At 54.0% G+C, this 27,904-nt stretch overlaps 2 protein-coding genes and 1 pseudogene across 11 annotated transcripts in view; 1 reads left to right on the forward strand and 2 right to left on the reverse strand.

Moving 5' to 3' along the window:
- CDH23 (cadherin related 23) overlaps positions 1-27,904 on the forward strand; it is a 418,948-nt gene that overhangs the window by 348,904 nt on the left and 42,140 nt on the right. The window lies entirely within an intron of this gene.
- VSIR (V-set immunoregulatory receptor) lies at positions 3,386-27,709 on the reverse strand. 4 transcript variants are annotated; one of them, XM_032256278.1, is made up of 8 exons: positions 27,254-27,709; positions 19,051-19,177; positions 13,762-14,190; positions 13,028-13,084; positions 7,940-8,047; positions 5,574-5,601; positions 4,542-4,735; positions 3,394-4,361 (listed from the first exon to the last, which is right to left on the reverse strand). In XM_032256278.1, exons 1-8 carry the CDS (start codon positions 27,692-27,694, stop codon positions 4,324-4,326), a joined length of 1,422 nt encoding a protein of 473 aa, XP_032112169.1. In that variant the 5' UTR covers positions 27,695-27,709; the 3' UTR covers positions 3,394-4,323. The 4 variants fall into 4 exon arrangements, with proteins under 4 accessions (XP_032112171.1, XP_032112169.1, XP_032112168.1 ...); XM_032256280.1 differs by lacking the exon at positions 19,051-19,177 and having other exon boundaries at positions 3,386-4,361; positions 27,254-27,487; XM_032256277.1 differs by lacking the exons at positions 3,394-4,361; positions 4,542-4,735; positions 5,574-5,601; positions 7,940-8,047 and having other exon boundaries at positions 12,464-13,084.
- On the reverse strand, positions 3,394-4,236 carry LOC116535375 (annotated as a pseudogene). The gene has a single exon (XR_004262174.1). The product of XR_004262174.1 is annotated as an uncharacterized LOC116535375 (transcript).

A 27,904-nucleotide genomic window follows, 5' to 3' on the forward strand; every position in this document is an offset into this window, starting at 1 on the left:
CAGGCTGGAGTGCAATGGCGCGATCTCGGCTCACCGCAACCTCCGCCTCCTGGGTTCAGGCAATTCTCCTGCCTCAGCCTCCTGAGTAGCTGGGATTACAGGCATGCACCACCATGCCCAGCTAATTTTTTGTATTTTTAGTAGAGACGGGGTTTCACCATGTTGACCAGGATGGTCTCGATCTCTTGACCTCGTGATCCACCCGCCTCGGCCTCCCAAAGTGCTGGGATTACAGGCTTGAGCCACCGCGCCCGGCTAGCACCAAGTATTATAACAGAAAGGGCCAAGAGACAGCACACACGTGGCCACCTCCCTCTCCTGTGCCTGAGGCGGACACTGCTATCTATCTTGTCACTTTCTCACTAAGCTATATCGATCATTCAGAATCCCTCTTGACATATTCCAGAAAGCCGTAACAATAGATGAGAATTACGAAAAAAAAATGTCTGTCCCATGGACTGCACAAGTGTTTGTCCGGCGATGTACAAGGTGAGGGCACTATTGTTATTGAGGAGTTCCCACCAGTCCCACACAAAGCTGCTAGGAGCTGGAGCTGATGGAAAGTCAGAGGGGGCCCCACCCACTGAGAGAGGTTCTAAGAACAGAACCTGGCATCTGGGGCAGCGCATGACCCAGAAGCTATGTATGTGTCAGTTATCAGCCTTGCAGCAAGGTCCAAAGCCAGGCTGTAACTGGACCCTGCCCTCCCGGAATTCACAGGATAGTTAGGGCAACGTAGCATCCACGAGGTGAAGAGAAGCAGCACTGCAAAGCAGGGAATGCCCAGGGAATGGGCCGGGTGGCCTGTGCTGTCTGTGGGCTGGACCCCATGCTCAGCTGGGCTGTGGCTGTGCTTCAAGAGGCCTTTGTTCCCAGCGTCCTGGTTAGCAACCCCAGTTCCTCTTTTGCCCATTGCGGTTCCCCAGCCCCCAGCACAGTCAGGCCAGCCCTGGGGTGCCCCAACCAACACCCAAGAGGGCCTCATTCATGACACAGGACCCCAGGGGCCAAGTTGGTACAGGGTGGTGTACCAACTGCAGCCCCCCGCCCCACTGATCCTTCCAAGTCTACCCACCGAGGAGTACCCCCTGAAGAAGGCCAGGCATCAGCCCCTCTGCCCAGGCCCTGGCTGCTGCATGGAGCAGGAGCTCCAACCAGGCAGGAGTCTTTGAAAAGCAGTCCCAGGGCTCCCACATGCCCACCCCAGTGCCCATTGCCACGGACTCCCCCAGGCAGGGCCAGCCTGCCCACCAGCAGACACCAGTGGCCTCCATGGTGTGTTTTTAGGGAGTGCCGAGCAGCCCTGGCTGCGTCAGCAAACCACTCTTAATGGTGCTTCCAATTCCATTCCCTCAGCCTCTCCCTGCGAGGAAAGAAAGGCAGGAAGTCTCTATTAAAATGTGAATGTCGGGAGATAGGTAAGATGGCTCCTAATTCCCGATTGATCTCCTAACACTGAATTTTTTTTTTTTTTTTTTTTTTTTGAGACGGAGTTTTGCTCTTGTTACCCAGGCTGGAGTGCAATGGCACGATCTCGGCTCACCGCAACCTCCGCCTCCTGGGTTCAGGCAATTCTCCTGCCTCAGCCTCCTGAGTAGCTGGGATTACAGGCACGTGCCACCATGCCCAGCTAATTTTTTGTATTTTTAGTAGAGACGGGGTTTCACCATGTTGACCAGGATGGTCTCGATCTCTTGACCTCGTGATCCACCCGCCTCGGCCTCCCAAAGTGCTGGGATTATAGGCGTGAGCCACCGCGCGCCCGGCCTTGAATTTTTTCTTAAAAGCACCGGGCCAAGAATCCAGCGCTCTAGGAGCCTCCTGCCCCAGCCCCGCCCTTCCCCAGGCCCTAGTGCTCCTCCCACCCCTTGGAGGCGCCATGTTCTCGCACCCAGCTCTCCTGTGCACCCCAGCCCATAGCCACCAGGGCTGGCATCAGGGGCACCACCATCCCAGGCGACTCAGCAGCCTGCCCCTCCCTGGCAGCAGCAGGCATGGTGTCCCTAGCACACTGCAGGCAGGGCCTGTGACCATGGATGACAATGGAACTGGGAGCTCAAAGTAAATTTCACTGAAAACAGGAAACCACGAAGCCCAGATGCGTTCAGCTGTGAAAGGGTCCAGAGAAGAGAGGGCAGGGCCGCACCAGAGGAAGCTGGGGAGGAAGTGTGGCGGCTGCTCTACTGCGGGCCGCCTCCCTCTCCACATAGCAGCAGCTAGGCCTGGGGTCTGGCAGCCAAATTCTTAGAAGTTTTCTCTGCCTCGAGGTCAGAAGCTGAGTGCTGGGACCAGGCCAGCCTCCCTAAAGGACAGGGCACGCTTTTCCTGAGTTAGGGGAACCAGAATCTGGGCTGTGGGCTTGTCCTTCGACTCCAGGGGGAGCAGGCATCTCATCCCCACTCCTGCCCTGCAAATTGTCAAAAACACACTCTCTTTCCTTCATTCTTTCTTTTTAAAATTCGTTTTGAGGCAAGGTGTTGCTCCGTCCCTCGGGCTGGAATGCGGTGGCTTGAACACGGCTCACAGCAGCCTCGAACACCTGGGCTTAAGCGATCCTCCCACCTCAGCCCTGCAAAGTGCTGGGATGACAGGTGTCTGCCACTGTACCCAGCCAGCACCCTCTTCCTGTGGCAGCTGGCATCAAGCATCAATGGTGACAGAGGAAATAAAAGAAGGGGTCCCCCCTCTCTGCCCAGGGACAAAGGAGAAGCCAGGGTTTGGGTGTTCTGGCCACCTGAAGTGTCAGTCCCATCTCCAGGCCTGTGTTTACTTTCTCCTCAAGGCCCCCAGCCCAGCCCAGGCATAGCAGGAGGCCCTCAGTGGCCCATTCCTTTGGGCCTAAGTGGGGGACTTGGAGGCAGGGCCATGTGTGCCGGTGGGGCTCCCTGGCTGTAGTCACAGGCCCAGGGCTCACTGCTGCCAGACAGCCTAGAGTTGCTGCCCCTTCCCATCCCCTTGACCCTCCAAGCAATTCGGTGGACATCTCCCTGCCTGCTGGCCCCTTGCCTAGCCCCAAATCCTGGCTTTCAGCACCCATGCCCAGCTCAATGCTAGAGAGGGTCTGCCCAGCCCCACCTCCCCTGTCCCCATGCTCAGACACTGCCTTCCCTGTTTTACTCCCAGAGTGTGCAGAGATGCCTCCCACTCTCCTCCCCTGCTTTAAAATCCTTCATTCACAATTCCACAAAGGACTATCCTTGCCTACGTGTATAAAAACAAATCCAGGGCATGCCTGCAAGCGGGAGATGGGAGAACATCACCCCCACCTGGCCGGGTCTCTCTGCCATGAAGACTCCACCAGACTTAGTATATGGAGTGGAAGGTGGGAGTGTGGGAGGAGCAGCAGAGTGCGGATTTAACTGGCTCTTACAATCCATCCACAGGGTTTGCACCTGTTGCCCCATGTAGTTTTTAATAGCATCCCACTTCAAACTCAGACGTGTCCCAGGGTGGACAAGATATTCTGTGGCACCCTTGCTATGGCCCACAATGAACAGCAAGAATAGGGGATGGGGAGGGCGGGGACAGGTGCCCCCTACTCTCACCTTCCTAGAAGGCCCCACCCACCTCCCTCACCGCCATCTCCGGTGAGTGATGCAACATCTGGCCTGGCCTCAGATTGCCCAAGACACCATTTGCTCACAGTAGCCACCATGCCCCAAGATGTACTTCCTGTTTTAGGACCACTGAGCTCTGGGGACCGGAATGCAGGCAGTGGAAGCCCCAGATTGGCTAACCTGTTGACAGGTCATCAGAGAAACTGCTGGTAGGAGGCAGCTGGGGAAGGTGGCAATGGCCACTGGTCAGGCAGGCCTGGTCCCAGAGCCACCATGGTACACAGAGGGAGTCTGACTGAAGAGCAGCCTCAGACAAGATGGGGGAGCCAAGGCAGCCATGGGGAAGGAGTCTCTCCACCCATGTCCTGTGTCTCATGCCTGGGAGGGTGGCCCAGTGTCCATTTCGTCCCATTGATGCTGCTACATCCCAAGGCTCATGTCTCAGAGTGAGAGGCTGCTGCAAGGCTGGACCTTCTAGACTTCTTAGGATGTAAGTCATTTGGCATCTGTAGCTGGTGAATTTCATGTCTGTAGGGGAGAATCTCAGCACACCAACATCCTTGGAACAGGGGCTGAGCCATCCAACATCCCCATGTAGCATCCAGAGGGGTTGAGGGTCTGGGCTTCTGGGATGTCGCAGCATCTGGGCCTAGAGCAGGAGGGAGGGAACCAGGCCCAAGGCCAAGGAGGCCACTCACAGAGCCAGCTCTGGCTCGAACCACCTGCCCCAGACCCAGTCACAATGGCCCACTGTCCCCCAGCTGGTCTAGATGACCTCAAAGTTTGGGGAGTCAGGGACAGGGTCTGCAAAAAAGAAAAAGGAGAAGCAAAGTGAATGGGAGCTCCTCTGTCCCTCACCCCTCAACCCCACTCCATGAGGCTGTAGAACTCCCCAGGGAGGGTGGGGAGTGAGGCTGACACCCTGCAGGCCATGGGGCCATGACCTTACAGGTCATGGTGCTGTGAAGATCAGAAAACACTTACCCAGGGATGGGAAGAAGACGTCCCCGGGACCAGGAGGAGACAGGGGGGTGCCAGGCTCCGAAAGCAGATGCCGCCCAGACTCCGAAGGCTGCCGCTGGGCCACATAGGACAGCGGGTGCCTGACCTTGACTTCGGGTATTCCCTGGGTGGGTGATGAGGCCTCAAAGCCAGGGTTTTCTATCCCTTGAGTGTTGCTGCCACAGAATCAGAATGGAAGGTCATCTGTGCTGCCTGGAGTATGAGCTCTGCCCTCTCTCCCTGCGGCTTTTCTCTCTTTCCTTCCTCTCACCTACATCCCCATCCCCAAGCAAGAAGGCAGAAGCCAGACCCACAGAGCAATGGCCACGAGCTGCACCTGCCCACCTGCCCTGAGCCGAGGGCATCAGGGCCCACCAGAGCAGACCCCAGCTCCTCCCCATGGTCTGACCGTCAGCCCCGGGCATGGCTAGGAAGCCGAAAATCAGAACCAGGACTTCAGCCTCAGGAATTTGGGGACAAGTTTCTCTTTGGTCAGTAGAGTTGATTGCATGAGGATCGAACATCCCCAAAGCCTGTCTTGAGCTGAGGGAAGGGGTTCTCTTCTTTTCCCGGTTGGGAGTGGGATAACTTCTGAAGACCGCTGCAACCTGAGATGCTAGCTGGGTTGCAGACAGGCTTTCTTCCTGGAGTTCTCTGCGGGCAGGAGGCGCAGCTCCAGGGGTGTGGCTGGGACTGGGCCTGCTGGCCTCCTTTGCATGTTTCACTGTCTGCTCCAGATCAGCTGCTTCCTCTCTGTCCCTTTCCTGGCGCAGGCTGACCACTGAGACCTGAAGGTGGGTGCATGACACATCTGACAGAATCAGAGCTCAGCCCACTGGGTGGGGGTGGCAGGAGAACAGCCAATCCGCACAGATGTGCAGCCTTCAGCAGCAGATGGCAGAGACTCTGAACAGCTGCACTAGGCAGCTAAACAGGGGCCCTACTGCACAGAAGTATCTCCTCCTGGACAACTGGCCTGGGAAGTTTTCTCAAGAAGATTTCCATGGCCCTTACCTGTCCATCCGCACCAGCTCCTGGGCACCTAGGGACAGACAGACAGAGAAGCTGGTCACGAAAGGGAAGGCTTCCCCACACAACATCCCTGCCTCTGCTGGCAGATGCCCTGCAGGGAACAGGAGTGAGCCCAGGAGGGCCCTGCCCAGCCCCAGACTCCATTTCTGTTCACACGGGCACTGTCCAGCAGTGATCTGCGTGTCTGTCTAGCAGATGGGGCCTCCATGAAGGACCCATTTTGACGATTGATAAATGAAACTCTATCTGCATTTTCCAAGCATGTAAGAGCGCTGTTTGCCATCAGGAAGCCAAAGGCAGCCAGCGCTTTCTCCTATGACTTGACTTACACAGCGTCAGACCTTCAGGATTTAAGTATTGACCAAAGGTCTGGCTCCTGAATTTGCTAGCTGATGTCACTTGGTTTGAACATTTGCCCGGTTCTGGTTTTAGCCATGACCTACTGGATGGGAGGTATAAGGTCCATTCCTAATCAGAGGGCTCCTGGTCCTCTCTGCCCCATCCCCTACATTGGCTAATAGGGTGGCATTCAAGGGAACATCTCGCAGAGAAATCTTACAAGGTGCGAGTCCCCCGTCACGTCCCAGCCATTTCACTTACTTTCTGCTTCTCATCCAAGTTGCTGACACTTGCCCAGTCTTGGGACACCCCACCCCCAAAACTGGCCACCAGCTAGGTGCAGTGACCCCAACTTCCCTCTTTTGCGCAGCACCCCATGTCCTCCCACAGATGCTTCTCGTTTTAAGGAGCCTTACTGATGAGGATGGGGAAACAGATGGCGGGGGAGGGGCACAACAACAGAACAAACACAGGGAAGTTACCCAAAAGTTCCTGAAATCGACTCGAATCGTGGCTATTGTTTACGGTCGACTCGTGGGCCAGGCTTTGTGGGGGTGCACATGGGTATTCCCTCATCTCGTTCTCCCCACCACCCTTTGGGGTGAGGGTTGTTGGTACCATTTTAGAGCAGGGGAAAGTGAGGCTCCGCCTAAAGCAGGATGGGAATCCACACCTGTTGGCCTCTGCAGCAAGCTGCCCTCCTCAAGGCTCCCAGCCCTATCCTTTTCTTTTTTTCCTGAGAGAGCCTTATTCCTGAGCACACTCTCAGAGCCAGCCTTCCACCAGGGCACAGCAATACCTACTCCCCCTGCCCTGCTGCCTGGGGTTCCTCTTCTGTTCCAAGCCTTTTACCTGACCCTATCCACCCCCAGCCATGGGTATTCCTGCAGGTAGGTTGTGGTGAGTTCCAGGAGAGCATCAGGGGAGTTCTGAGAGCAAAGGTGAGGTGGCCACAGCCCCCGAGCGACCCACTGTGGGGCTCCATGTAGGGACCCCAGGAATGAGGGGAGGGAGGGATGGAAGTTGTTAAGGGCCGGCCACAGGAAATCAGGTGTGAGCCAAAAACCTGGTGCCAGAGCAATCCTTTCTCAGTTACTTCTCTAACCAGGCAGAAGGGAAGAGACCAGGGAGGGGAGACAAGGACAAAAAACTCCCTAGCTTCTTCTTGGAGGACTCAGACTAACACCAAGACTCATGGGCGGGGTCAGGTACCAGGCAAGGGGCACTGTCACCTGGACTGGGAGGGTGGGAGGTAAAAGATGTCTGTGCCCATGACTTAAAGTCCAGCCCCACCACTTATTTGCTGTGTGGTTCCTTAGGCAAGTTACTTAACCCTCTGTGCCTCCATTTGCTCATCTGTAAAATGGGGACAATGGTAGGACCAAATTCTTGGAGTGGTAATGAGGAATAAGTGAGAGCATTTTTGTTATCTGGTGGACTTCTACTCCCTGGAAAGTGCATGCATTGAAAGCTCTGAGATCGAGTCCTAGCTCTGCCACTCACTAAGTCATGTAACATTTGGTCAGTTACGTAACCCCACTGTTCTTAGCTTTCTCATCTGGAAAAAGAAAGGGTTGAGCTACGTTATCTCTAAGACCCTATCCACTTCTGACACTCCAAAGGTCATTTTTTGTCCCAACAATTGCTGCAAATTACAAAACAAGCACACCCATACCTTAAAGCAGATCTCCCAAGGATCTCCGAGTGGCAGCATTTTTCTACAGCAACTTGAGCCACTCTGTATGATCATTCAGAAGACCTGTATTGAGTGCAGAGCCAGCCCTGCCTGGGAGCCAAAAAGGCGGGTGGGCACTCGGGCCCCTGGAAATGGCATGCCGCCTGTTTCTCGGCCGTTTCGCCCAGCTCCTGGCAAAGTGCAGCAGCTCCCAACTCGCAAATGGAAAGGAATTGTGCCTGCATCATGCCTTTGCCAACCCCAGAGGCTGAGCTGGGGGCTGGAGCAGGTTACTCACACCGTCCACCCACCCCAGGCAGCTAGGGATACTCACGGCGGTTGGAGGCCGCCTGCCTTTGCTTGTAGACCAGGAGCAGGATGAGGGGGAGGCAGAGGATTCCGACAATGCAGGCACCCGTAGCCAGGGCTGCAGCCGTGATGTCTGAAAGGGCAGAGAGGTAGCCAAGGTGAAGCCCCATTCTCACTGCTCCTCCGAGGGGAAAGTGAGACACAGAGAGGGGAGGGAAGGCTAGGCAGCAGGGGGACCCGCCCCCAGAGTCCCACAGCTAGACCCCCAGCGACCTGCAGAAGCATGGAAGATATGGGGCTCTCCTTTCAAAGAGAGTCCCATGCCTGCTGCCATGTGCACCTGGAGCACACAGAAGCAAGGCCTGTCACCTACAGCTGAGTCAGCTTCATACAAGAGAGGGAACTGAGTCCTCATCCCGGCCCACAAGGGACAACTGGTCTACTCTTGGCTACCGGTTATACCCTGAAAAGGGAAAGCAGGGCCTTTGCATACCCCACGCCACAGAGTTCAAGGTCAAAAGAAGCCTAAGCAATGAAAAGTTTAGAAAATAGATAGCGGTGACGATTACACATCATGAATGTAATTAATGCCACTGAACTGGTGGTTTAAAATGGTTGAAGTGGCAACTTTAACATTATGTATGTTTTACCATAATAGATAAAAAGCCCCAGCTCACCCCAGAGACCCCTTAGCTCTGGGATGAGGCCTCTGGAACCCACCACCCCTTGATCTCACCACGTAAGTCACAGGGAAAACATCTGGGGTGAGACCTAGAAAAACGTGAATCCTTATCCAATGTTTTTTCAATTTGAAACTTAATAAATTACCAAAAAAGGACAAGTTTAAAAAATATTCCAATCTCCTCCTCCCCTTGTACCAAGACCCCCTCCAAAGAGATCATCACTGTCTGCGGCCTTCGTGTTGTGGTCCTAGTTATGTTCCCTGAACATACAGCAGATACACGATCATATGGCAATGCTTTTCCCACCAGCTTGGACAGCTCTTTGTCTCACCTACCCCATTCTGTTTGGGCTTTTATCACATCGCTCCCACTAAATTTATTGACACAGTCCCCTATGGGTAGACAGGTTGTTTCCATTTTCAGCATAACTAATAATGTAGCAATGAACTTGTGCATGCATCCTGGCTCATTGGCAAGTACATCTGTAAGTAAATTCCTAGCGGTCAAAGTGCTGAGCCAAAGAGTATGTGCATTTTCTTTTAGTCTATTGCTAAATTGCCCTCCAAAAAGGTTGTAGCGCTTCGCCGTCGCAGCAGCATGGGGAGGTTTGATTTATTTCAGGCCATCTGCTGACTGCAGGAGTTTAGCTGGGAGCAGACGTGCCCTCAGAACTACAACCAACACAAACTCATTTCCTTCCCAATTTTAGCCTTTCCCGGGGCCAAAAGATGGGCTGGGATACCTTGTCGCAGTGTCAACTTCGCCCCAAAGGGCTTTGAGAGGTAGATGGGCTGTGGTCTAAATGCTGCCTTTGCGCTGTTTGTTTGGGAATAATGGCTGTGTGTGTTTTGCTCCACAATCCGATGGTGTAAACAAGCTTTCAGGAGGTTTGTTCATACCGCAAATGAGTACAAACTGTTTTCAGGCACTTTAGAAGCACCCACTGGTACAGGAACAGTTGCTATGCTAATTACATAGCAAGTTCCGCTCTACATTACAGCAGGTTCCCTGCAGATCTTAGCAAGGCTGCATTTTGACGTGGAATATTGAAAGTGAAGACATTCTATAACCCAGACACCTCAGTATTTCAAAACCATCAAAGGACCTTATCGTGGGCAATATTTGAGAAGCTGGTTGCAAAGCGCTCCCTTCTAGTGATCAAAGCAGGTCTCCTCTGGACGGTTAGTAAGCAGCATTTTGTGAGCTTTGCCAGATGCTCACTGATTCCTGTTCCCTATCTGCCTTTGGAAGGTGGGCTTGGCCAGATATCCCTGCCTAACTTGTGTCCCTAGGTAGAGATTTCCCCTCTGTGGCGTAATTTCACTTCCTTACCCCCTGGGCTGAGTTGAGACTGGGGCAATGGGGTGCAGAGGTTTGGGGACAGGTCTGTGGGTCCAGCTGTTCTCTGAAGCCATAGGCATCTCTGCGAGCTCAGCCATGCTACGGTTCCCCACCCCCTCCCCCAAGCATGGCCATGCCTGGGCTGGCACTCACAGAGGGCAGGCATGCTCACTCACCACTCAGAGCCAGGCTTATCCTGGGAAGGTGATCAGGTGCTGGCAGAGGTAGCTGCCGTCACCACACTGAGGAGTGTGCCAGGCCCTGACACAGCAGAGTGGGATGGGAGGGGCCTAGCCTGCTCAGGCAGCCTTTGTCTGGGGCCTGCCTGGTAGCCCACGGGGATATGTGGAGGAGGGAGTTCCGCGGCTAAGCGTTGGGCTGCCTGGTTTCCCAGGAAGGATGCTGGGTGAAAGCAGACAGCACATTCTGCTGTGTTTGGGGGATGGGAAGAGGTCCACAAGGAGATGAGCTGCCTGGCCCCCTTCTCTGAGCTTACCAAGAAACCACGGCTCCTCAGCAATGCGGGAGCTCCTTGGGCACCAACTTCTCTAGTCTCATTCCCTTGCCTCAGGCCAACTTGTACTTTCATGTTATTTCATAGTCAAGCTACACTCTCACTTCCCAAGGATAACATTAAGAGGCTGGGGCTGGGGCTGGGCACAGTGGCTCAATCCTGTAATACCAGCACTTGGGGAAGCCAAGGCAGGTGGATCACTTGAGCCCAGGAATTCGAGACCAGCCTGGCCAACATGGCTCAGACCAAAATGCATGTTCTGATTTTGTTCTTGGCCTGTTGGTTGGTTTGAAAAAAGGGTAGTCTGAGTGAAAAGTCACTGCAGCCTTTGACTTGGGGTTTGGTTGGGGCCACGGTTTAACTGTTCCCCATTCCAGCTTAGGTCCTTGTGCATGTCCTCCTGGATGCCTTGGTATCTCCAGGGCCTAGCAGGGGCTGGTCCACACTGGATGCCTGACATATACTGGGTATAGAGGGCTGTGAAAGCCAAGACATCTTCTCAGAAGAGGGAGGTGCCCTTGCATTCTGTCTCCAAGCTGCTGGGTATTCTCACCCAACCTCTCAGTGCCAGGCACCCTTAGCGCAGTGCCCCCTTACCGTGTGGGGCACCTCTCTGAGCAGGCACTGGGGGATGCCTGCTACCCACTGGATTGCCCTAAGCTGGGAAGAAGGTGAGTAAGCAGAGCTAAGCAGGCCAGCAGCCAGATCCCAGCTATGCTGCTCTGGGCTATGTGAGTTTGGGCAAGTTAGTGTATATGTCTGGGACTCTCTTTCCATGAAAACAAAGAAGATAGTGATCCCTACTTCATAGAGTTCTTACAAGAATTCCCTGAGGTACCGGGCACAGTGGCTCACGCCTGTAATCCCAGCACTTAGGGAGGCTGAGGCAGGCAGATTACCTGAGGTCAGGAGTTCGAGACCAGCCTGGCCAACATAGTGAAACCCTGTCTACTAAAAATACAAAAATCAGCCCGGCATGGTGGTGAGTGCCTGTAATCCCAGCTACACAGGAGGCTGAGACAGGAGAATCTCTTGAACCCAGGAGGCAGAGGTTGCAGTGAGCCAAGATTGCGCCACTGCACTCCAGCCTGGGCAACAAGAGCAAAACTTCCTCTCAAAAAAAAAAAAGAATTCCCTGAGGCTAGGCATGGTGGCTCACGCCTGTAATCCCAGCACTTTGGAGGCCAAGATGGGAGGATCACTTGACCCCAGGAGTTCAAGGCCAGCCTGGACCACATAGAATCCATCTCTACCAAAAATGATTTTTTTTTTTGAGACAGAGTCTCGCTCTGTCGCCCAGGCTGGAGCGTAGTGGTGCTTCTCGGCTCGCTGCAGCTTCTGCCTCCCAGGTTCAAGCAACTGTTATGTCTCAGCCTCCCAAGTAGCTGGCATTACAGATGCCCGCCACCATGCCTGGCTAATTTTTGTATTTTTAGTAGAGACAGGGGTTCACCATGTTGGCCAGGCTGGTCTTGAACTCCTGGCCTCAAGTGACCTGCCTGCCTCAGCCTCCTAAAGTGCTGAGATTACAGGCATGAGTCACCATGCCTAACCCCAAAAATAATTTTTAAAAATTCATCAGGCACTGTGGTCCATGCCTGTAGTCCCAACTACCTGGGAGAATGAAGCAGAAGGATCACTTGAGTCCAGAAGTTAGAGGCTGCAGTGAGCTGTGATTGTGCCACTGCACTCCAGCCTGAGTGACAGAGCGAGATTCTTTCTCAAAAAAAAAAAAAAAAAAAAAAATCAGTGAGGCCAGGCGTGGTGGCTCACACCTATAATCCCAGCACTTTGGGAGCCTCAGGCAGGCAAATCACTTGTCAGTAGTTTGAGACCAGCCTGGCCAACATGGTGAAACCCCTCTCTACTAAAAATACAAAAATTAGCCAGGCATGGTGGCGCATGCCTGTAATCCCAGCTCCTCGGGAGGCTGAGGCAGGAGAATTGCTTGATTCCGGGAGGCGGAGGTTGCAGTAAGGCCAGATCAAGCCATTGCACTCCAGCCTGGGGGACAGAGTGAAACTGTGTCTCAAAAAAAAAAAAAAAAAAAGAAAAAATTCCTGAGATAATAACACTTAAAAGGACTTAGTCCAGTGCCCGGCACACAGTAGGAACTCAGGAAAGGTAGTTCTGTTCCCCTTCCTGAGCCTCTTCCTCCTCCCTCCCCTACAACACAGAACACCTGAAGAACACAGAAACACGGAACACAGAAATCTGAAGTAGTTGAATCCTAGGCCAAGAGAACCCCCAGCCTTCCCAAGTTGTAGGAGGCTGGTGGGCAGAGCAGCACTTAGCTGCCTGGGGCACCCAGTACCTGTGGTGAGGCACTTCCCCTGACCAAAGGTCACTGCCAAGGCGCAGCCACTCCAGGGAGTCAAGAAGAGCAGAGACTCCAGAGCAGATGGAAGGGGAATGCGCTTCTGGAGACCGCCTCGAGGAGGAAGCAGAAAGGATTGCAGCAGCAGAGGAGGAGGACCGGGGGTTGACGAGGCCAGAGTTCCAAACAGGGTCTGGGTGCAGGATGAGGACAGAAGAGAACAGAGAGCCCAGCAGGGGCAAGGGGATGGTGCCTTACTTTCACTCTCCTGGGAGGAGGATGGGTACGCCATGCAGTTGGATGGTGCGTCTTTGCCTGTGGGAACAAACAGAAGGGCCTTTAGGTGGGTGTCAGGCCTAGGTGGCCAGGGAGGCTTGTCCAGGCCAGCGTCCCCCTCCTGCTGCAGGTTCTCACGCTAGTGCCTACTTGGCAGTGTTGGCCCAGTGGCAGCCTGCACACATGTGCACCCACACACGTACCCTGGCATGTTCTAACCCTGCCCATTCTCATGCCACCCCCAGGTGCATGTGGGTACCCGCCGGCACCCACACCTCTGTCTGAACCATGGGCCCTTGCACTCTCACCTGAACAGACAGGCAGACAGACACACACACACAAATATATTCCCAACAGCCATTCAGCCATCTACTGAGTCATGCCCCAGGGCACCAATCAGTCCCACTGATGCCTATACCCATGGCAGCCACTATGTCATCATGAGCAGGCACACTCCCAGTCCAGGTACATACAGTCTCACACATGAAAAAGTCTCACTGTCACAGATGGAGCCAGGTACACCCTCCCTCTCCCCACTCCAGCTAACTACACACCCACACTCTACGCACCCTTGGCCACCCATCTCACCCACACACTCCCTGGAGTGCCAGTGTTACCCATGCAGCCTCACACTCTGCCCAGCAGTGTCAGCATGGTCACACCATCGGACAGGAGCCTTGCACACTCCCCAGCTGCCATGTGCAGGATGCCCTCACCTGTCTGCACCTGCAGCTCCATGGCACCGTGAACCCTGTGCTCCCAGTGGTGGTGCCTGATCTCCACCACCAGGCAGCAGTAGAGGCCATTGTCCAGCAGGGTCAAGTTGTGCATGGTGATGGAGAAGTTGCCGTGGTGGTCAGAGGCCGACTCCAGCCCATGGCGCTGGGCCAGGTCATGGCTGGTGTTGGCAGCCTGGTGACCTCCGTGGTGCAGGTGAAGGTCCTGGAACGTGAGGTTGCGGATGGGCCGGCGCTCTGAGCAGGTCTGCACCTCGCCCCTCGAGCTGCGGTACCACGTCTTGTAGAAGGTCACATCATGCCCTTTGTCCACAGGGCCCAAAAGCCTGCAGGTGAGGGTGACGTTCTGCCCCTCGGGACAAACGTACAGGGAATACGGCGTGGCGACCTTGAAGGCTGCCACCGGACCTGCTCAAAGAGAGGAGAGCCCTGTCACCTGCCTGAGCCAGCACTACTCCTGGTGCTCCCAGAGCAGGGAGAACCTCGGCCGTAGCTACTCCCCAGCCACAGGCCCGGGACACGTTGGTTGACTTCCCCAAGCCTGGCTTCTGCATTTGTTTTTTGGGTTTTGGTTGTTTTTTTTTGTTTTGTTTTTTTGTTTTTTGAGACAGAGTCTCGCTTTGTGCCCAGGCTGGAGTACAGTGGCACTATCTTGGCTCACTGCAACCTCCGCCTCCTGAGTTCAAGCGATTGTCCTGCCTCAGCTTCCTGAGTAGCTGGGATTACAGGAGTGCGCCATCATACCCAGCTAATTTTTGTATTTTTAGTAGAGACGGGGTTTCACCCTGTTGGCCAGGCTGGTTTCAAACTCCTGGCCTTGCGATCTGCCCGCCTCGGCCTCCCAAAGTGCTGGGATTACAGACATGAGCCACCACACCTGGCCAGCTTCTGCATTTGTTCATGAACCCCACTCCATTCTAGGTTGTTGTGGGGGAGCCACAGAAGCTTCCCCAACTAGGGGTGACCCTGGATGCTGGACAAGGCAGGGAGAGACTTAGAGGACAGCGATGCAGGTGGGTGTGTCTCTCTTCCCAGTAGAGTGTGCACCCAGCCTGTTAGGTGGGAGGCAGGTTGGGGAGCAGAAAGGCTATTTGGAACAGCAGCTCCTTGTCCTTGGCCGCTCAGTAGAGGCCGTCAACCGCTCTGCCCCTTCCCACTCCTAGGACTGAACATGATTTCCCATCTCCTTACCAGGGAGCAGCAAGAGCATCAGATGCCCCTTCCCTGCCCTTACAGCTGGTGTGCACGGCCTGGGCCGGGTGCTGCATCTCACCTGCATGCTGAATACATGGCCTCCCGTTGAGCAGACTAGGCCTGCATTCACAACAGCAGAACCCCATGGCAAAGGCAATCCAGTGCCAGCCCTCAGAGCACTTAGAGGAGGGAGAAAACAGCCTTCTGGGGACACTCAGGGACTTACTAAAGGAGGGAGGGTCTTTGGACTTGGTGCATAGATAGGATTCCAACCAGTAAAAAGGTGTCCTAGGCAAGGGAGTGTTAAAATGGGAAAACCCAAAGTGTCTGAGGGACCAGGACAGAGAAGACATCAAAGGTCATCTCATCCATGCACTTAATCCCAGCCAACCTTAGAACATTTAGTTCTGTTTGTTTTTTTCACTAAGCAAATGAAGCAATCCCCGGTCCACTTTGCCTTATCCCAGTCCTCCAGCATTTAATTGGGTTGACCCTCGAAAGCATGAGCTTTTGAAAACAGAATATGGGCCAGCAGCCATGTTTCTGTCTAGCTGCATGAACCTCAGTTTCCTCATCTGTGCAATGACAAAATTATTGGCCATAACCCAGGGCTGTGAGAGGACTGGGTGAGGGAAAGACGAGAACACGAGACATGAGCTGTAATGCCCTCAACAGACATCTGAGGGATAGCTACAATTATTATACATTAGTATTATTTTTATTTTATTTTATTTATTTATTTATTTATTTATTTTTGAGATGGAGTCTTGCTCTGTTGCCAGGCTGGAGTGCGGTGGTGCAATCTCGGCTCACTGCAACCTCCGCCTCCTGGATTCAAGAGATTCTTCCACCTCAGCCTTCTGAGTAGCTGAGACCACAGGCACGTGCCACCATGTCCAGCTAATTTTTGTATTTTTAGTAGAGGCAGGGTTTCACCATGTTGGCCAGGATGGTCTCGATTTCTTGACTTCATGATCTGCCCGCCTCAGCCTCCCAAAGTGCTGGGATTACAGGCATGAGCCACCCTGCCCGGCCTATTTTTATTTATTTGTTTTTGAGACCGGGTCTCCCTCTGTTGCCCAGACTACGGTGCAGTGGCATAATCATAGCTCACTGTAACCTCAAACTTTTGGGCTCAAACAGTCCTCCCAGCTCAGCCTCCCAAGCAGCTGAGAGTCCAGGTGCATGCCACCATATCAGGTTAACTTATTTTTATTTTCTGTAGAGACAGGGTCCCTATGTTGCCCAGGCTGGTCTTGAACTCTTGGCTTCAAGCAGTTCTCCTACCTTGACCTCTCAAAGTGTTGGGATTACAAGTGTGACCCACCCCATCTGGCCAGAGGTATTTTTATTTTAAATGCCATCTCAGGCTGCTGTGAGTTGAGCAGAGAGGGAAGGAAGGTTAGAACTATGTACGGAATCCAAACTGATATATCCTCTTCATTGCCCCAGCCAGGGGCATTGCCCAGAACCAAGATATCACCACATCCTCCTTCAGATGCCCCTTCCCTGCCCTTAATGCCCAGGCCCCTCGGCAGCAGGCTTAGACCCACTGGAAGAGCTGAAAGCTTGCTCAGTCAAGAGGGAGGCCAGCCTGCATTAGACCAGTAGCTGTGAGCCACTTAGATGCTGAGCCCCGACTCCTCACTATAAAACAGAAATGAGAACATCTCCCTGGCAGACTTGAGGCAAGGGTTAGTAATAATTTACATGAAGTGTTCTGTAAGTGCCATGAGAGTAGTCCGTGCTTGGTGCTTGGGAGCTAGACAGGCCTCTAATTCATTCAGCACGTCAAGAAGCCCCTACTAGGAGCGAGAAGCACACTGGGATGGAGAAGCCATCTTAAAGTCTTTCCTGCTAAGGTGTGAATGACTAATAACTTGTGATCTGATCCCGGGGTACTTGTATTTATAGGAAAGTCTCCGAAGGCAGCAAAGCCCCAAACAGCATGTCTGCAGGAGCGGAGTTTTAGGCCCTGGAGGGTGAGGAAGACAGATACACATTCGCTCTGCCCACATATAAGAGAGAGCCAAGTCTCGGAGCCCCAGATTTTTGGAAAGTCATTGTCAGGGTGAGCAGAGATTTCAGAACTTCTTTGGCAAGATGCAGGTCTTCTTTTCAGGCAGAAACACAGAGACCCAGAAAGGGAAAGTGGTTGGATTGAAGTTCCAGAGTTCCAGAGGGTATGAGCTCAAAGCCTGGAGCAGAGGGGACTTCAGTAACGCAGGATCTCGGTAGAACCGTAATAAGAAGAAGACACAGCATGTATTGTGCACTATGCTAAGGGCTTCATGGACATATCTAACAATGCTGTAATAGGTATTGCTTTTTGGGGTTTTTGGTTTTTTTGAGATGGAGTCTCGCTCTGTTGCCCAGGCTGGAGTGCAGTAGCACAATCTTGGCTCACTGCAACCTCCACCTCCTGGGTTCAAGCAATTCTCCTGCCTCAGCCTCCCAAGTAGCTGGGACTACAGGTGCACACCAACATGCCTGGCTAATTTTTTGTATTTTAGTAGAGACGGGATTTCACCATGTAGGCCAGGCTGGTCTCGAACCCCTGACCTCGTGATCTACCTGCCTCGGCCTCCCAAAGAGCTGGGATTATAGGCGTGAGCCACCGTGCCGAGCCAAGTTACTGTTTTTATTCCCATTTCACTGATGAAGAAATTAAGGCACAGAAGGGTTATGTAACTCACTGATGATCACCCAGCAAGCAAGTCCTAGAGTCAGAATTAAACTCAGGCATGTAGACACTATACTGATGAAAAACAGGCCGGGCGCGGTGGCTCACGCCTGTAATCCCAGTACTTTGGGAGGCCGAGGCGGGTGGATCACGAGGTCAAGAGATCTAGACCATCCTGGTCAACATGGTGAAACCCCGTCTCTACTAAAACTACAAAAAATTAGCTGGGCATGGTGGTGCGTGCCTGTAATCCCAGGTACTCAGGAGGCTGAGGCAGGAGAATTGCCTGAACCCAGGACGCGGAGGTTGCGGTGAGCCGAGATTGCGCCATTGCACTCCAGCCTGGGTAACAAGAGTGAAACTCCGTCTCAAAAAAAAAAAAAGAAAAACGTCCAGAAACTGGAAGCCTACAGGCCACATCTAACCTTCACACATATTTCATTTGATCCTCAAAATCTTAATTTTCTTGACATTGCAACATTTAAGAACTAGGAATCTGACATGAAAATTCTGATCTCCAGCTCTCCTTAGAAAGTCAGAAGATAATGCAAAACCAGCTTTCCCACAGGGCAACTGTCAGCTGGAGCTCAGTAGCAGCTTTTGGGGGACACCGGCACACCAGTTTGCCACAGTCCCTACTATTCCCCAATAATTCCACCTCTCAAAAACCACTCTCTCACCCTGGTTTCTTGGCCCCATGGATATTTGAGTTTGTGATGAATGAGTGTGGCTCCTTGGGCTAGCTGGCCTGGGACTCTACTGCCCAAACCCATTATGCTACAAATCTGACTCGCAGACTCAGAGAAGAGACGATCCACCCACAGTCCCCAGGGGAAGCCTGGCAGTACAGGGACTAGCCAACTCTCCCCTGATTGCTAACCCATTGCCCTTACCCCTGGCAGCAGGCTCAGTGGAAAAGGAGCCCTAGGAAGCTTGGCTCTGCCCCTGGTTTTGTCTGTGCTGGCCTGGACTTCCCCGTCACACCTGAGAGGAGTGGGTGCAGCTGCAAAATTATGGCTCAGCCAGGAAACAGAAGTAGGGAGGACCTAGGGAAAGGGCTCTCCCACGTGCTCCCAGGAAGAACCAAATCCCGCCCCAAGAGTGGGCCCTGTGCTGCCCCCTTCCCCAGCAGGCCGTGTGGCAGGTCCCACCAACACCTCCCCCAGCTTCTGCCCCTTTCTCCCTTTGCCTGACTTCGCTCCGACCCCAGAGCCATCCCAGGTTGGGAGCTGAATTCAGCTCCAGGGTCAGCTCTGGTGGTATTCATTTACCACCAGCACACACACCTCGGGGGCTGCCTGAAGGGCTGGCTCAGCAGAGGCGGGGCTGCAGGCAGGGCGGGTGGGGCAGGGCAGGCAGAGTAGAAGTAGTGGCCAAAGCAAGCATCTCACCTGTGTCCCTGTGAGCAAGGTGGGGCAGGGCACCAGGCTGGGAGCCATCAGGGTCTAATGACCCCCGGATTGTACCCGTAGCACCCGCAGCAGTGGGGAAGGGATGTTCAGCCCTGGAGGCAACTTCCTTGAGACACAAGGGGGGCCACAGAGAGAAGCAGAGTTCAGGGAGGGCCTGAGAGTGGGCATTGCTCAATCCCCCACACCTCCCCATCCCCCACACCTCCCCATCCCCCACACACTGGCCACCCATCCCATAGGTCCCAAAGGACCTGTTCCCGTTTAGAGAAAAGGAGAAGTTGCCTTAGGATTCAAGTTTGGGCAGCAGGGGAGGATGTTCAGTTTCAGGCAAGAGGGCTGAACAGGAGAGGACCAAGGGTTTTGTCCTGGGGAGGGAGGGAGGGCCAGGAAACATCCCGTTTACTGTGTCTGAGACTCCAGCTGGGCCAAGGCCAGCTGACATCGCCTCCTACCCCAGAGCCACCCCAGGCTGGGAGCTGAATTCAACTCCAGGGCCAGCTCTGGTGGTATTTATGTACCACCAGCACACACACCTTAGGAGACAGCAGCCTGTCCTTGGGAGGACACTCGAAGGCCTGGCACTGGGGGAGAGGCAGCACACAGCCACACAGAAGGGCCTGCATGCACCCCTCGGCCTCCACGCCTGTGCACGTGCACGCGTGTTGTCAGGGCGTCTGTGCAGCCTGACTAAAATTATAATGCTTTGGCGAGAGGATGTTGCTTATTGTCAGGAACAGACCCTTTCAGACACCTGGGTCATTGTCAGAGACCGGGGAAAGTGGGTGGGGAGGAAGGCCCCTGGCTCCAGGGTGGCCGAGAGCATGTGGGACAGGAAAATGACCCGGGGCCTGGGCTGAGCATGTGCCAGGTGGGAACTGTCCAGTCCCTGTGCTGCTGTCAAAACCCAGCACCCCCCACCTGCCACCTGCCACTAGGTAAGGAGGCAGGGGCACCTGCAGGAAGAACACCATGAACCTGGGAAAGCCTGAGTCTCAAGAGTAAAACTCTGGCTGGGGCTGCAAGGTCCTTGGGCCTCAGTGTCCACTTAGCTGTGCCCTTGTTGTGTGCCCCTGGGCAGGTCCCGCCCTTCTCTGAGCTTCCCTTTCTTCATCTTAACCTGAGGGCTGTCCCAGGTTCCTGAGGCCCCCTCCAACTCTGAAATCCTGAGGGCAGGAGAGAAGAACTGTCTTTTTTTTTTTTTTGAGACGGAGTCTCACTCTGTTGTCAGGCTGGAATGCAGTGGTGCTATCTCAGCTCATTACAACCTCTGCCTCCTGGGTTCAAGCAATTCTCCTGCCTCAGCCTCCCGGGCAGGTAGGGCTACAGGCACTTGCCCCCTTGCCCAGCTAATTTTTGTATTTTTAGTAGAGACGAGGTTTCACCATGTTGACCAAGATGGTCTTGATCTCTTGACCTTGTGATCTGCCCGCCTCAGCCTCCCAAAGTGCTGGGATTACAGGCGTGAGCCACTGCGCCCGGCCAAGGCTGTCTTATGACCATGTATTATGTGCTAGGCACTTGCTGAGCATCTTATACCTGTCTCATCTAATTCTCATTAACACCCCAATATAGGTGGTATCATCCCCGTTTTAAAGATAAGGAAACAGACTCAGAGAAGTCAAGTGACTTGCCCAAGGCCACACAGCCCTGTGTGGGTGAGCTGAGATTCACACCTTAAACAGGCCAGCCCTGTAGACAGGAAGAGCCCCCAACCTCTCTAGAACCCACCAGTGGGCAGGCGAGGCTGATGCCTCATCCTTCAGCTATTTACAGAGAATGCCCTGACCGTGCACTGACCTCCACGCCCTCCATGCAATGTCCCTTCTATGCCTTAGACCCAAGCTGAAAACATCATTCTTTCATTCCACAAATATTTACCAAGGTCCTAACATCAGCCAGGCCCAGGCAGGGAGGCTGTGGGAATGCAAAGTTCCATCAGTGACGTCTGCCCAGAACTTGGGCCTGCGCCTGTGCTGTCTAGCTGTGGCACCCTCAGATGTTTCTGTCCCAGTTCAAGGGAGGGAAGGGAGCTCTTGTTGTCATCTCCTCAGGATGCCAGTTTTGTGACCTTCACCCCTCTCCACCCAGCAGGCCCGGGTGACCCCTGTGGGTGTGCACGGGAAGGGTGTGTGTGGGTGTGGACAGGCCTGAGTATTTTTCCTGACGGGGCGTGAGCTTAGCCCACAGTCGCCAAGGCAACGGCCCAGTCTTTGGAGGTGGGACCCAAGCTTGGTTAGTTGAGCCTAGGAGGCCCCACCCAAATAGCTGAACTCTGACCAGCTGCTACGGGTTGTCAAGTAAACAGTTATTAATTGCCTGCCGGTGTTGGCAAAAGGTCCCGTCCTTGGTCTCACAGGACATCTCAAAGAGAATGGGACCTGTTTCCAGCTCCCTGCCAGGCCCCATCCCCCAGGATGGTCCACAGGCTGGGACTGGGGCTGTAGGAAAAGTCTAAGTTCTGTCTTTATCAAGATGCAGAGGGAAACAGAGGCAGGGACCAATCAGGACTGGGTCTGCCAGGGCTAAGAAAGGAAGCGTCTTCGAAAGGCAAAGACTGAGGGCCTGAAGCAGCAAGTCTGCCCTGGGGCTTTTTGGCCAGTGAGGACAAAGGGCATCTCAGATGTGTTTATTGATACCTGCCCCCGCAGGAAGTATCCATTCACATCAGACCAACGGGGCTGGGAAGGGGAAGCCAGGCTCTATTGGAGGAAGCGGCACTTCCAGCACCTTGGGAAAGCGTCTGTGCATCCAGGGCTGGAGCTGGAGGCTAGCATACCTCCCCAGGGAGGGCCTGGGCAGCTGGCCAGAGGTCCTGGCCTGTGGATGCTTCTGTGGATGACGCCCTCCCAGACTCCCCAGGCCCTTTTGGAGGAGGACTGTGTGCAGCCCAGGCTCTCCGCTCCAGCCAGCTACCCTCATGCTTCTATGCGGTGAACACATCCTCAGGGTCCAGCTCAAGTCTTTTTGACCCCTACTACTCTGTACTGGGCATCATTCTAAGTACCTGTTTGGTTGGTTGGGTTTTTGTTGTTGTTTGTTTGTTTTGTTTTGTTTTTGAGAATGTCTCACTTATGGCCCAGCTGGAGTGCAGTGGTGCAATCTCGGCTCACTGCAACCTCCATCTCCCAGGTTCAAGCGATTCTCCTGCCTCAGCCTCCCAAGTACCTGGGATTACAGGTGCCTGCCACCATGCCTGGCTAATTTTTATATTTTTAGTAGAGACAGGGTTTCACCGTGTTGGCCAGGCTGGTCTTGAACTCCTGACCTCATGTGATCCACCCGCCTCAGCCTCTCCCAGTGCTGGTATTACAGGTGTGAGCCACCGCGCCCAGCTGTTTGTTGCTTTTCTTTAGAAAGATAGGGTTTGTTCTTCACCCAGGTTGGAATGCAGTGGCAGTGAGATCACAGCACACTGTAACCTCGAACTCCTAGGCTCAAGCCATCCTCCCATCCTCCCACCCCTGCCTCCCAACTAGCTGGGACTATAGACACATGCCACCACGCCCAGGTAATTTTTAAATTTTTTGTAGCAATGGGGTCTCGTTATGTTGTCCAGGCTGGTCTCCTGGCTGGAAACTCCTGGCTTCAAGAGATCCTCCCACCTCAGCCTCCCAAAGTGCTGGGATTACAGGTATAAGCCACCATGCCCGACCTCATTCTAAACACTTTCACATGGATTAGTTTATGTAATCCTTCCATCCTATGAGGTAGGTACTAGTATCATCTTCATTTTTCAGATGAGAAAATGGAAGCACAGAGAGATTAGTAGCTTGCCTAAAGCCTCACAACTAATAAGTGATAGTGCCAGGATTTGAACCCTGGTAGTTAGCCTCCAGAGGTGTGGTGCCATCTGACTACTTTCTAGAAACTAGAGGTAGCTGAGGACTGACTGGAGGCCCCACCTCCTTCCTGAAGATGGACAGATGTCATGACCAATGAAAGCCCAGCTTACCCGGCCACGTCTGTCACAAAGATAGTTTTACTTTTGGTTTTATATTAAATAACACTGAATCATATACAGAAGAGGTTATTCCCTTTTCAAGTCTTTCAGTCCTGATCACATCAAAGAGAAAGTCCCAGTTTGATGCTAATACGTCTCTAAAACATCTCTCACTCTAATCTCCTTTTCTTTTTAAATTTTATTTTATAATAATTTTTTGCGGGACAGCAGCAATTTTCAGACTCAGAGCCTCCCCAGGCTAAAGTTTCCAACTAGAATTTAATACCCTTATATGGATTTCCTGTTACGTACTTTTATGCTTTTGTTCTATTTATGACGAGTGATACTGGCTTTCCATTAATGACAGCAATATAAAGTTTCCTTTTAAAAGTCTACATACTCAAATAAAAGAATGAATAGATTTAAAGAAAAAAAAAAAGTAAATACGATGAAAGGCAGACACTGCAGAAATCACAAAGGTGTTAAGCAAATGACTGAAGCTCGGGAAACACCGTCATGGAATTACCCTTCAGAGGGGGGTGGGGGTGGCCAGCCTCGCTGAGACCATGTCACCCAACCTGTCCCTTGCACAGACAAAGGGGAAGTGTGTGTTTGTGTTCCCATGATGAGTGAACAGCAGAGAAAGGTTAAAGGAATGGGCTTGCTTGGCTTGGTAAGTAGCAGAGCAACCTCACTGGGGATGCTCTTTCTTTGTCTTTGGGGATGGCCAGCCAAAGTGAATGGACTGGATGTAAAAAGATCAGATGTAAGGAAGATCCCACCAAGATAAGCAAACCCAAGATCAGGCTTGCCTTCAAGTTGCAATGTCCCTGTCTCTGGACAACTTTAAGAGGAGAACCTGCAGGCACCTCCATGGGCATTGCAGACTATGAGGGCCTATAGGAGCTCACAGGTAGCTGGATCTAGCCCATGCACCATTCACACTCCAGGCTTAGGAGAATCTAGTCCCAGTGAAGCTCACCAATGCCTTCCCAGGCCCTGGGCACTCCATAAGGCCTCATAGGCAGCAAACAGCTTAGATAGAAAGCCAGTGGCTTGTGGCCTGCAGAAGCCAAGAAATACCATAATGTTACACAGTATTCACGAGCAGCGGGTGCTAAGTGTTCGTTCGTTGGCTCTTCACAGTGGCCCTCCAAGGGAGGTGGTGTCTTCATCCCTATTTTAGAGATAGGGGAACTTTCTCAGGGATACGGAATAACTTGTCCAATGTCACAGTGCAGTAAATGGGTATCTTGGGATTTGAACTGAGGTCTGAGTGACTCACAAAGCCCAAGAGTTAAGTGGGGGGCTGTACAGAAGCCCTGGCGTTCAGGTCCCTGGCTTGGCTGTACACAGGCATGCCAGGACTGCTGCTAAGGGCATCCATGGGACCACTGAAAGCCACAGGGCTGATCCCTGGCTTACCCTACCCTGGGAGACCAGACTGACCCTGCATCATTGGTTGGCTAAAGCCTGGGGCCTCAAGCTTGGTATGTGGGGCTCAGTCACTGCCAGCAGGTCCTCCTTGAGGACCTCTTTCTTCCTTCCATCTGCTCAATCCTAAGACCCCATGCACTGTGTGCAGATAGGGAGGTGGCCCCTTGAGCTTCTCAGCAGCACACTCCTGCCTGGACTACCCTCTCCCAGGAAGGGCAGACCCCAGCAGAACCTTTGCCCTGCTTGGGAGGAAACATGAACAACCAGTACAGCTCAGCAAGGGGCTCCCAGTATTGCTGGCCCTTGGTATCCCCTGGCATTGGGTAGATGCCCCTTCATGCCAGGGACTGGCCTCGAGCCTGTTCCTCTCTACTCTGGAGCCTCTGGGCAGTGGGTTGTGGATTTCCTAAGAGCTGACCATTGCTGTGTCAGAGGTTTGCAGCACCAAGTTGCTCAACAAGACCCTGCAGCCTGGTTTGCTGTCAAGGGGAAGATGGGTCTCTCGTCCCTAGCCCCAGCGCACCCCAGTGAACTTGAATGTGCTAGTCCCAGAGGTTGGGACTCCTGAGTCAGCCTGTGAGGACAGGGCAAGGACAGTACTTGCCACAGGTCCTGGGAATGTCTGTGGGGAAGAAGAGGCTCTGCCACCCTTGAGGTCTGCTGGGTCCTGGTCCATAGTGTTCCCCTCCTCCCATCTCATCCTGAGTCAGGCCCAGGAAAGGGGTATCTTTGGTGTTTCCTGGACTTCTGAACACCACATTCATCACTACCATTCTCCTTAGAGCTGGCCCAACCCCAAGAACTGGAGAACAGGCTGGCCCCAGCCACTCTATCTCACCTTCCCAGGCATAAAGGCTTTGACCTTGGACAGTCACACCCAGGGCAACCTAGCACCTCGGCAGGCTGGTGAGCCATCTCAGCGTACAGATCCTGCTGACCACGCCTGCCACCAGGCCTCCCCTCTGCTCTCTCCCTCGGTGCACACTGTCCTAGGGAGTTGGGTGAATACCTATTATAGTGTGTCCATATGACAGTTCAGAATACTGAGTCCCAGAGCAATTCAAATACTTCTGGCTCCTTTCTGTGGAAAGCTGCATCAAGCCTAACTCATCTCCCTATGCTGGGCCCAGGAAGAGATGGCCCTTTCGTGTACCATGCTGTTTGAGTAGCCAAGACCTTTGGGAGTAAAGGCCCCTGGCCGTGTAAGCAATATAGGGGGAAGCGTCCTGAGCTCCTCTCATGGCCTTTCTGCTACTGGGTGCTCCACAAGCTGGTCCCTGTGCCCTGGTTCTCTGGAACTGTTTCCCAAACTGGGGCTGCTGAACAGAGGGTAACCCAGCCAAGTGAGGGCAGGAAGTGAGCAAGAAAGCAGGATGGGCCTCACAGGATCACCTGAAAGGGCAGGGCAGGGCAGGTGGCCCATGACAGGTGGGATGCTGGCTTGCCTGCCTGCCGCCATCCCCTGCTCCTTCTGGAAGCCATGCCCTGCCTTCAGCCATGGCCTTGGTGCTAAGACTACCCACTCACCTCCTTTTCTCCACTTCCCTCTGGCTGTCACCTTGAGGAGCATCACCCTGGGTCTTAGGCAGCTGTGTCTGTGGGATGTGGAGCCCTCCTCCTCCTCAGAGGCCCAGGCCAGCCCCCCAGTGTTGAGACAGCCTGCAGCCTGGGGGCACCCAGCTTGTTTCTGAGGTATCTTCCAGGTTCAGCCTCCTCCTCTCCCTCTTATCCTCTTATCCCATCCCCTTCTCCTTCTCTTCCAATCCCGCCCATTGGGTCCCTCTGCCAAGCCCTCCACCCCCCTCCTGCCTCCTTCTGAGTCCCTGCATGACTCATGCTTTCCCTGGGTCCTCCCCATAAAGTTTGGTTCCACAGGCTCTTTGAAGAGATCCAGCCTCTTCAGCTCTGGGTAGGGAAGAACCAGGCACCAGGCCATGGGTACCAGGGCCTCTGCCCCCAGCCCGGGAGTCCCTGCGTTCAGGCCAGGATACTATATATGAACATGCTGACATGAGAATCTGGACTTTGGATGGAGAAAGTGGTGCTTCCCTATGTGGGTTTCTGTGTTTAAGCCAAGGAAACTGAGGCCAGAGAGATGCCATAAGTTATCCAGGGACCCAGAAGGGGCTCGTGGCTGAGCTGGAGAGTGTCCCACGCCCTCTTCAGTGCCCCACACTGGCCTCTGAGTGGCAGCCTTGCTAGGATGGTAGGAATCAGCTGACCACTTATTCCTGGGCCATCAGACCCTTAGAATAGGGACCAGGTGGGCAGTTCTTCCTGTGTCTGAAAGTGGACTCACTGTGACCAGTGCTCGCCAAGGCTCAGTCAGGGGCATTGCCAGGGCATGGGGCACTGCCTGAGCATACCACATCCTCTGTGTGCTCTGAGACGCTGGAGCCCTGAGACTTGAGAGTCAGTCTGGATGCCGGCTGTCAAAAGCTAGTGACGTCCACTAGAACACACTGACCTCCCCCACCCTGTGCCTCTCCTCCTCTGCAGAAGCTACCTGTGCCCCAGGGTTCTCTGTTCAGGGAAGGGTTGGACAGGCAGCCCTCAGGGTACAGCCTTGCCTGCCACTTGGGCAGCTGTCAGAGCATGCAGATGTGCCCAATGCCTAGCTGGGGCACTTGGCAGTTGCCACTGCGCCCTGGCCAGGGGTCCCAGCAGCCTCTGGGCGGTGGGTAGAGTGGGGTGCACGGTCACGCAGGCTGAGAGGACTCCCAGGACGCTCCCATCCCGCAGTTCCCACGCTGGTCTGCTGTTTTCTCCCAGCTCTTCCCCAGTGCCCCGCCTCCCCAACCTTACCTCGGGACGCAGCCAGGAAGAGAGCAAAGAGCAGGAATACCCAGCGCCAGCGGCAGCTGCCGGCCTCCGGGGCCGTGGGGACGCCCATGTCGCCGTGGGACTCACAGGGGAACTTCTGGTGCCGGGGAGCGGGCGGGACGCGGCCGGCGCGGGGAAGCCTCCCGCGAGTGAGTGCGAGCGAGTGAGCGTGGCGGGCGGCCCCAGCGCCGCACTCCAGGGCCCCCCCCCCGCAGCGCCCCCGGGAGGCCGTGGGGGGAACTGCCTCTCCGAAGGCCCCGTGGGAGGGGCTTCCCTGAGGCCGGCCCCGTGGGTGGAGAGCCAGCTTGCGTCCCAGCGAGTCAGCTCTACTTGATTGGCAGTTTCAAGCCCAGAGAAAAGATTATTATTGCTGCGCAGCCTAAGTCGATCACTCTCGAACAGCGTGATAGACTTGGCTTGCATCTCCCCTCACCCACCAGCCTTTGAGTGGTCAGGGGACAGAGACTTGTACCCTACATCCTCCAGCCAGATCAGGGCTTGGTATGTGGTAGGCACTCCCGGTTGTGGAATGAGTGAGTGGATGAAATCTGACATTGTGAAGAGCTAGGCAAGTTGGAGCCAGTTTAACTGTAGATTCAGAGCCTGAGGCATCTTGAGTGCGTGCACACAGAC

Source organism: Sapajus apella, unplaced genomic scaffold, assembly GCF_009761245.1.
Source record: "Sapajus apella isolate SASKATOON/1434 unplaced genomic scaffold, GSC_monkey_1.0 scaffold94, whole genome shotgun sequence".
In the NCBI taxonomy this organism is placed as follows: domain Eukaryota; kingdom Metazoa; phylum Chordata; class Mammalia; order Primates; family Cebidae; genus Sapajus; species Sapajus apella.

Coding starts and splice junctions, on each gene's coding strand:
- VSIR (XM_032256277.1), bottom strand. CDS start 27,694: ATGCAAGCCAAGTCTATCACGCTGTTCGAGAGTGATCGACTTAGGCTG. Junction 19,178..27,253: donor CTTCCTGGCTGCGTCCCGAG/GTAAGGTTGGGG, acceptor TTGTGTCTCAAG/GAAGTTGCCTCCAGGGCTGA. Junction 13,085..13,761: donor GGAGCTGCAGGTGCAGACAG/GTGAGGGCATCC, acceptor TTGTTCCCACAG/GCAAAGACGCACCATCCAAC.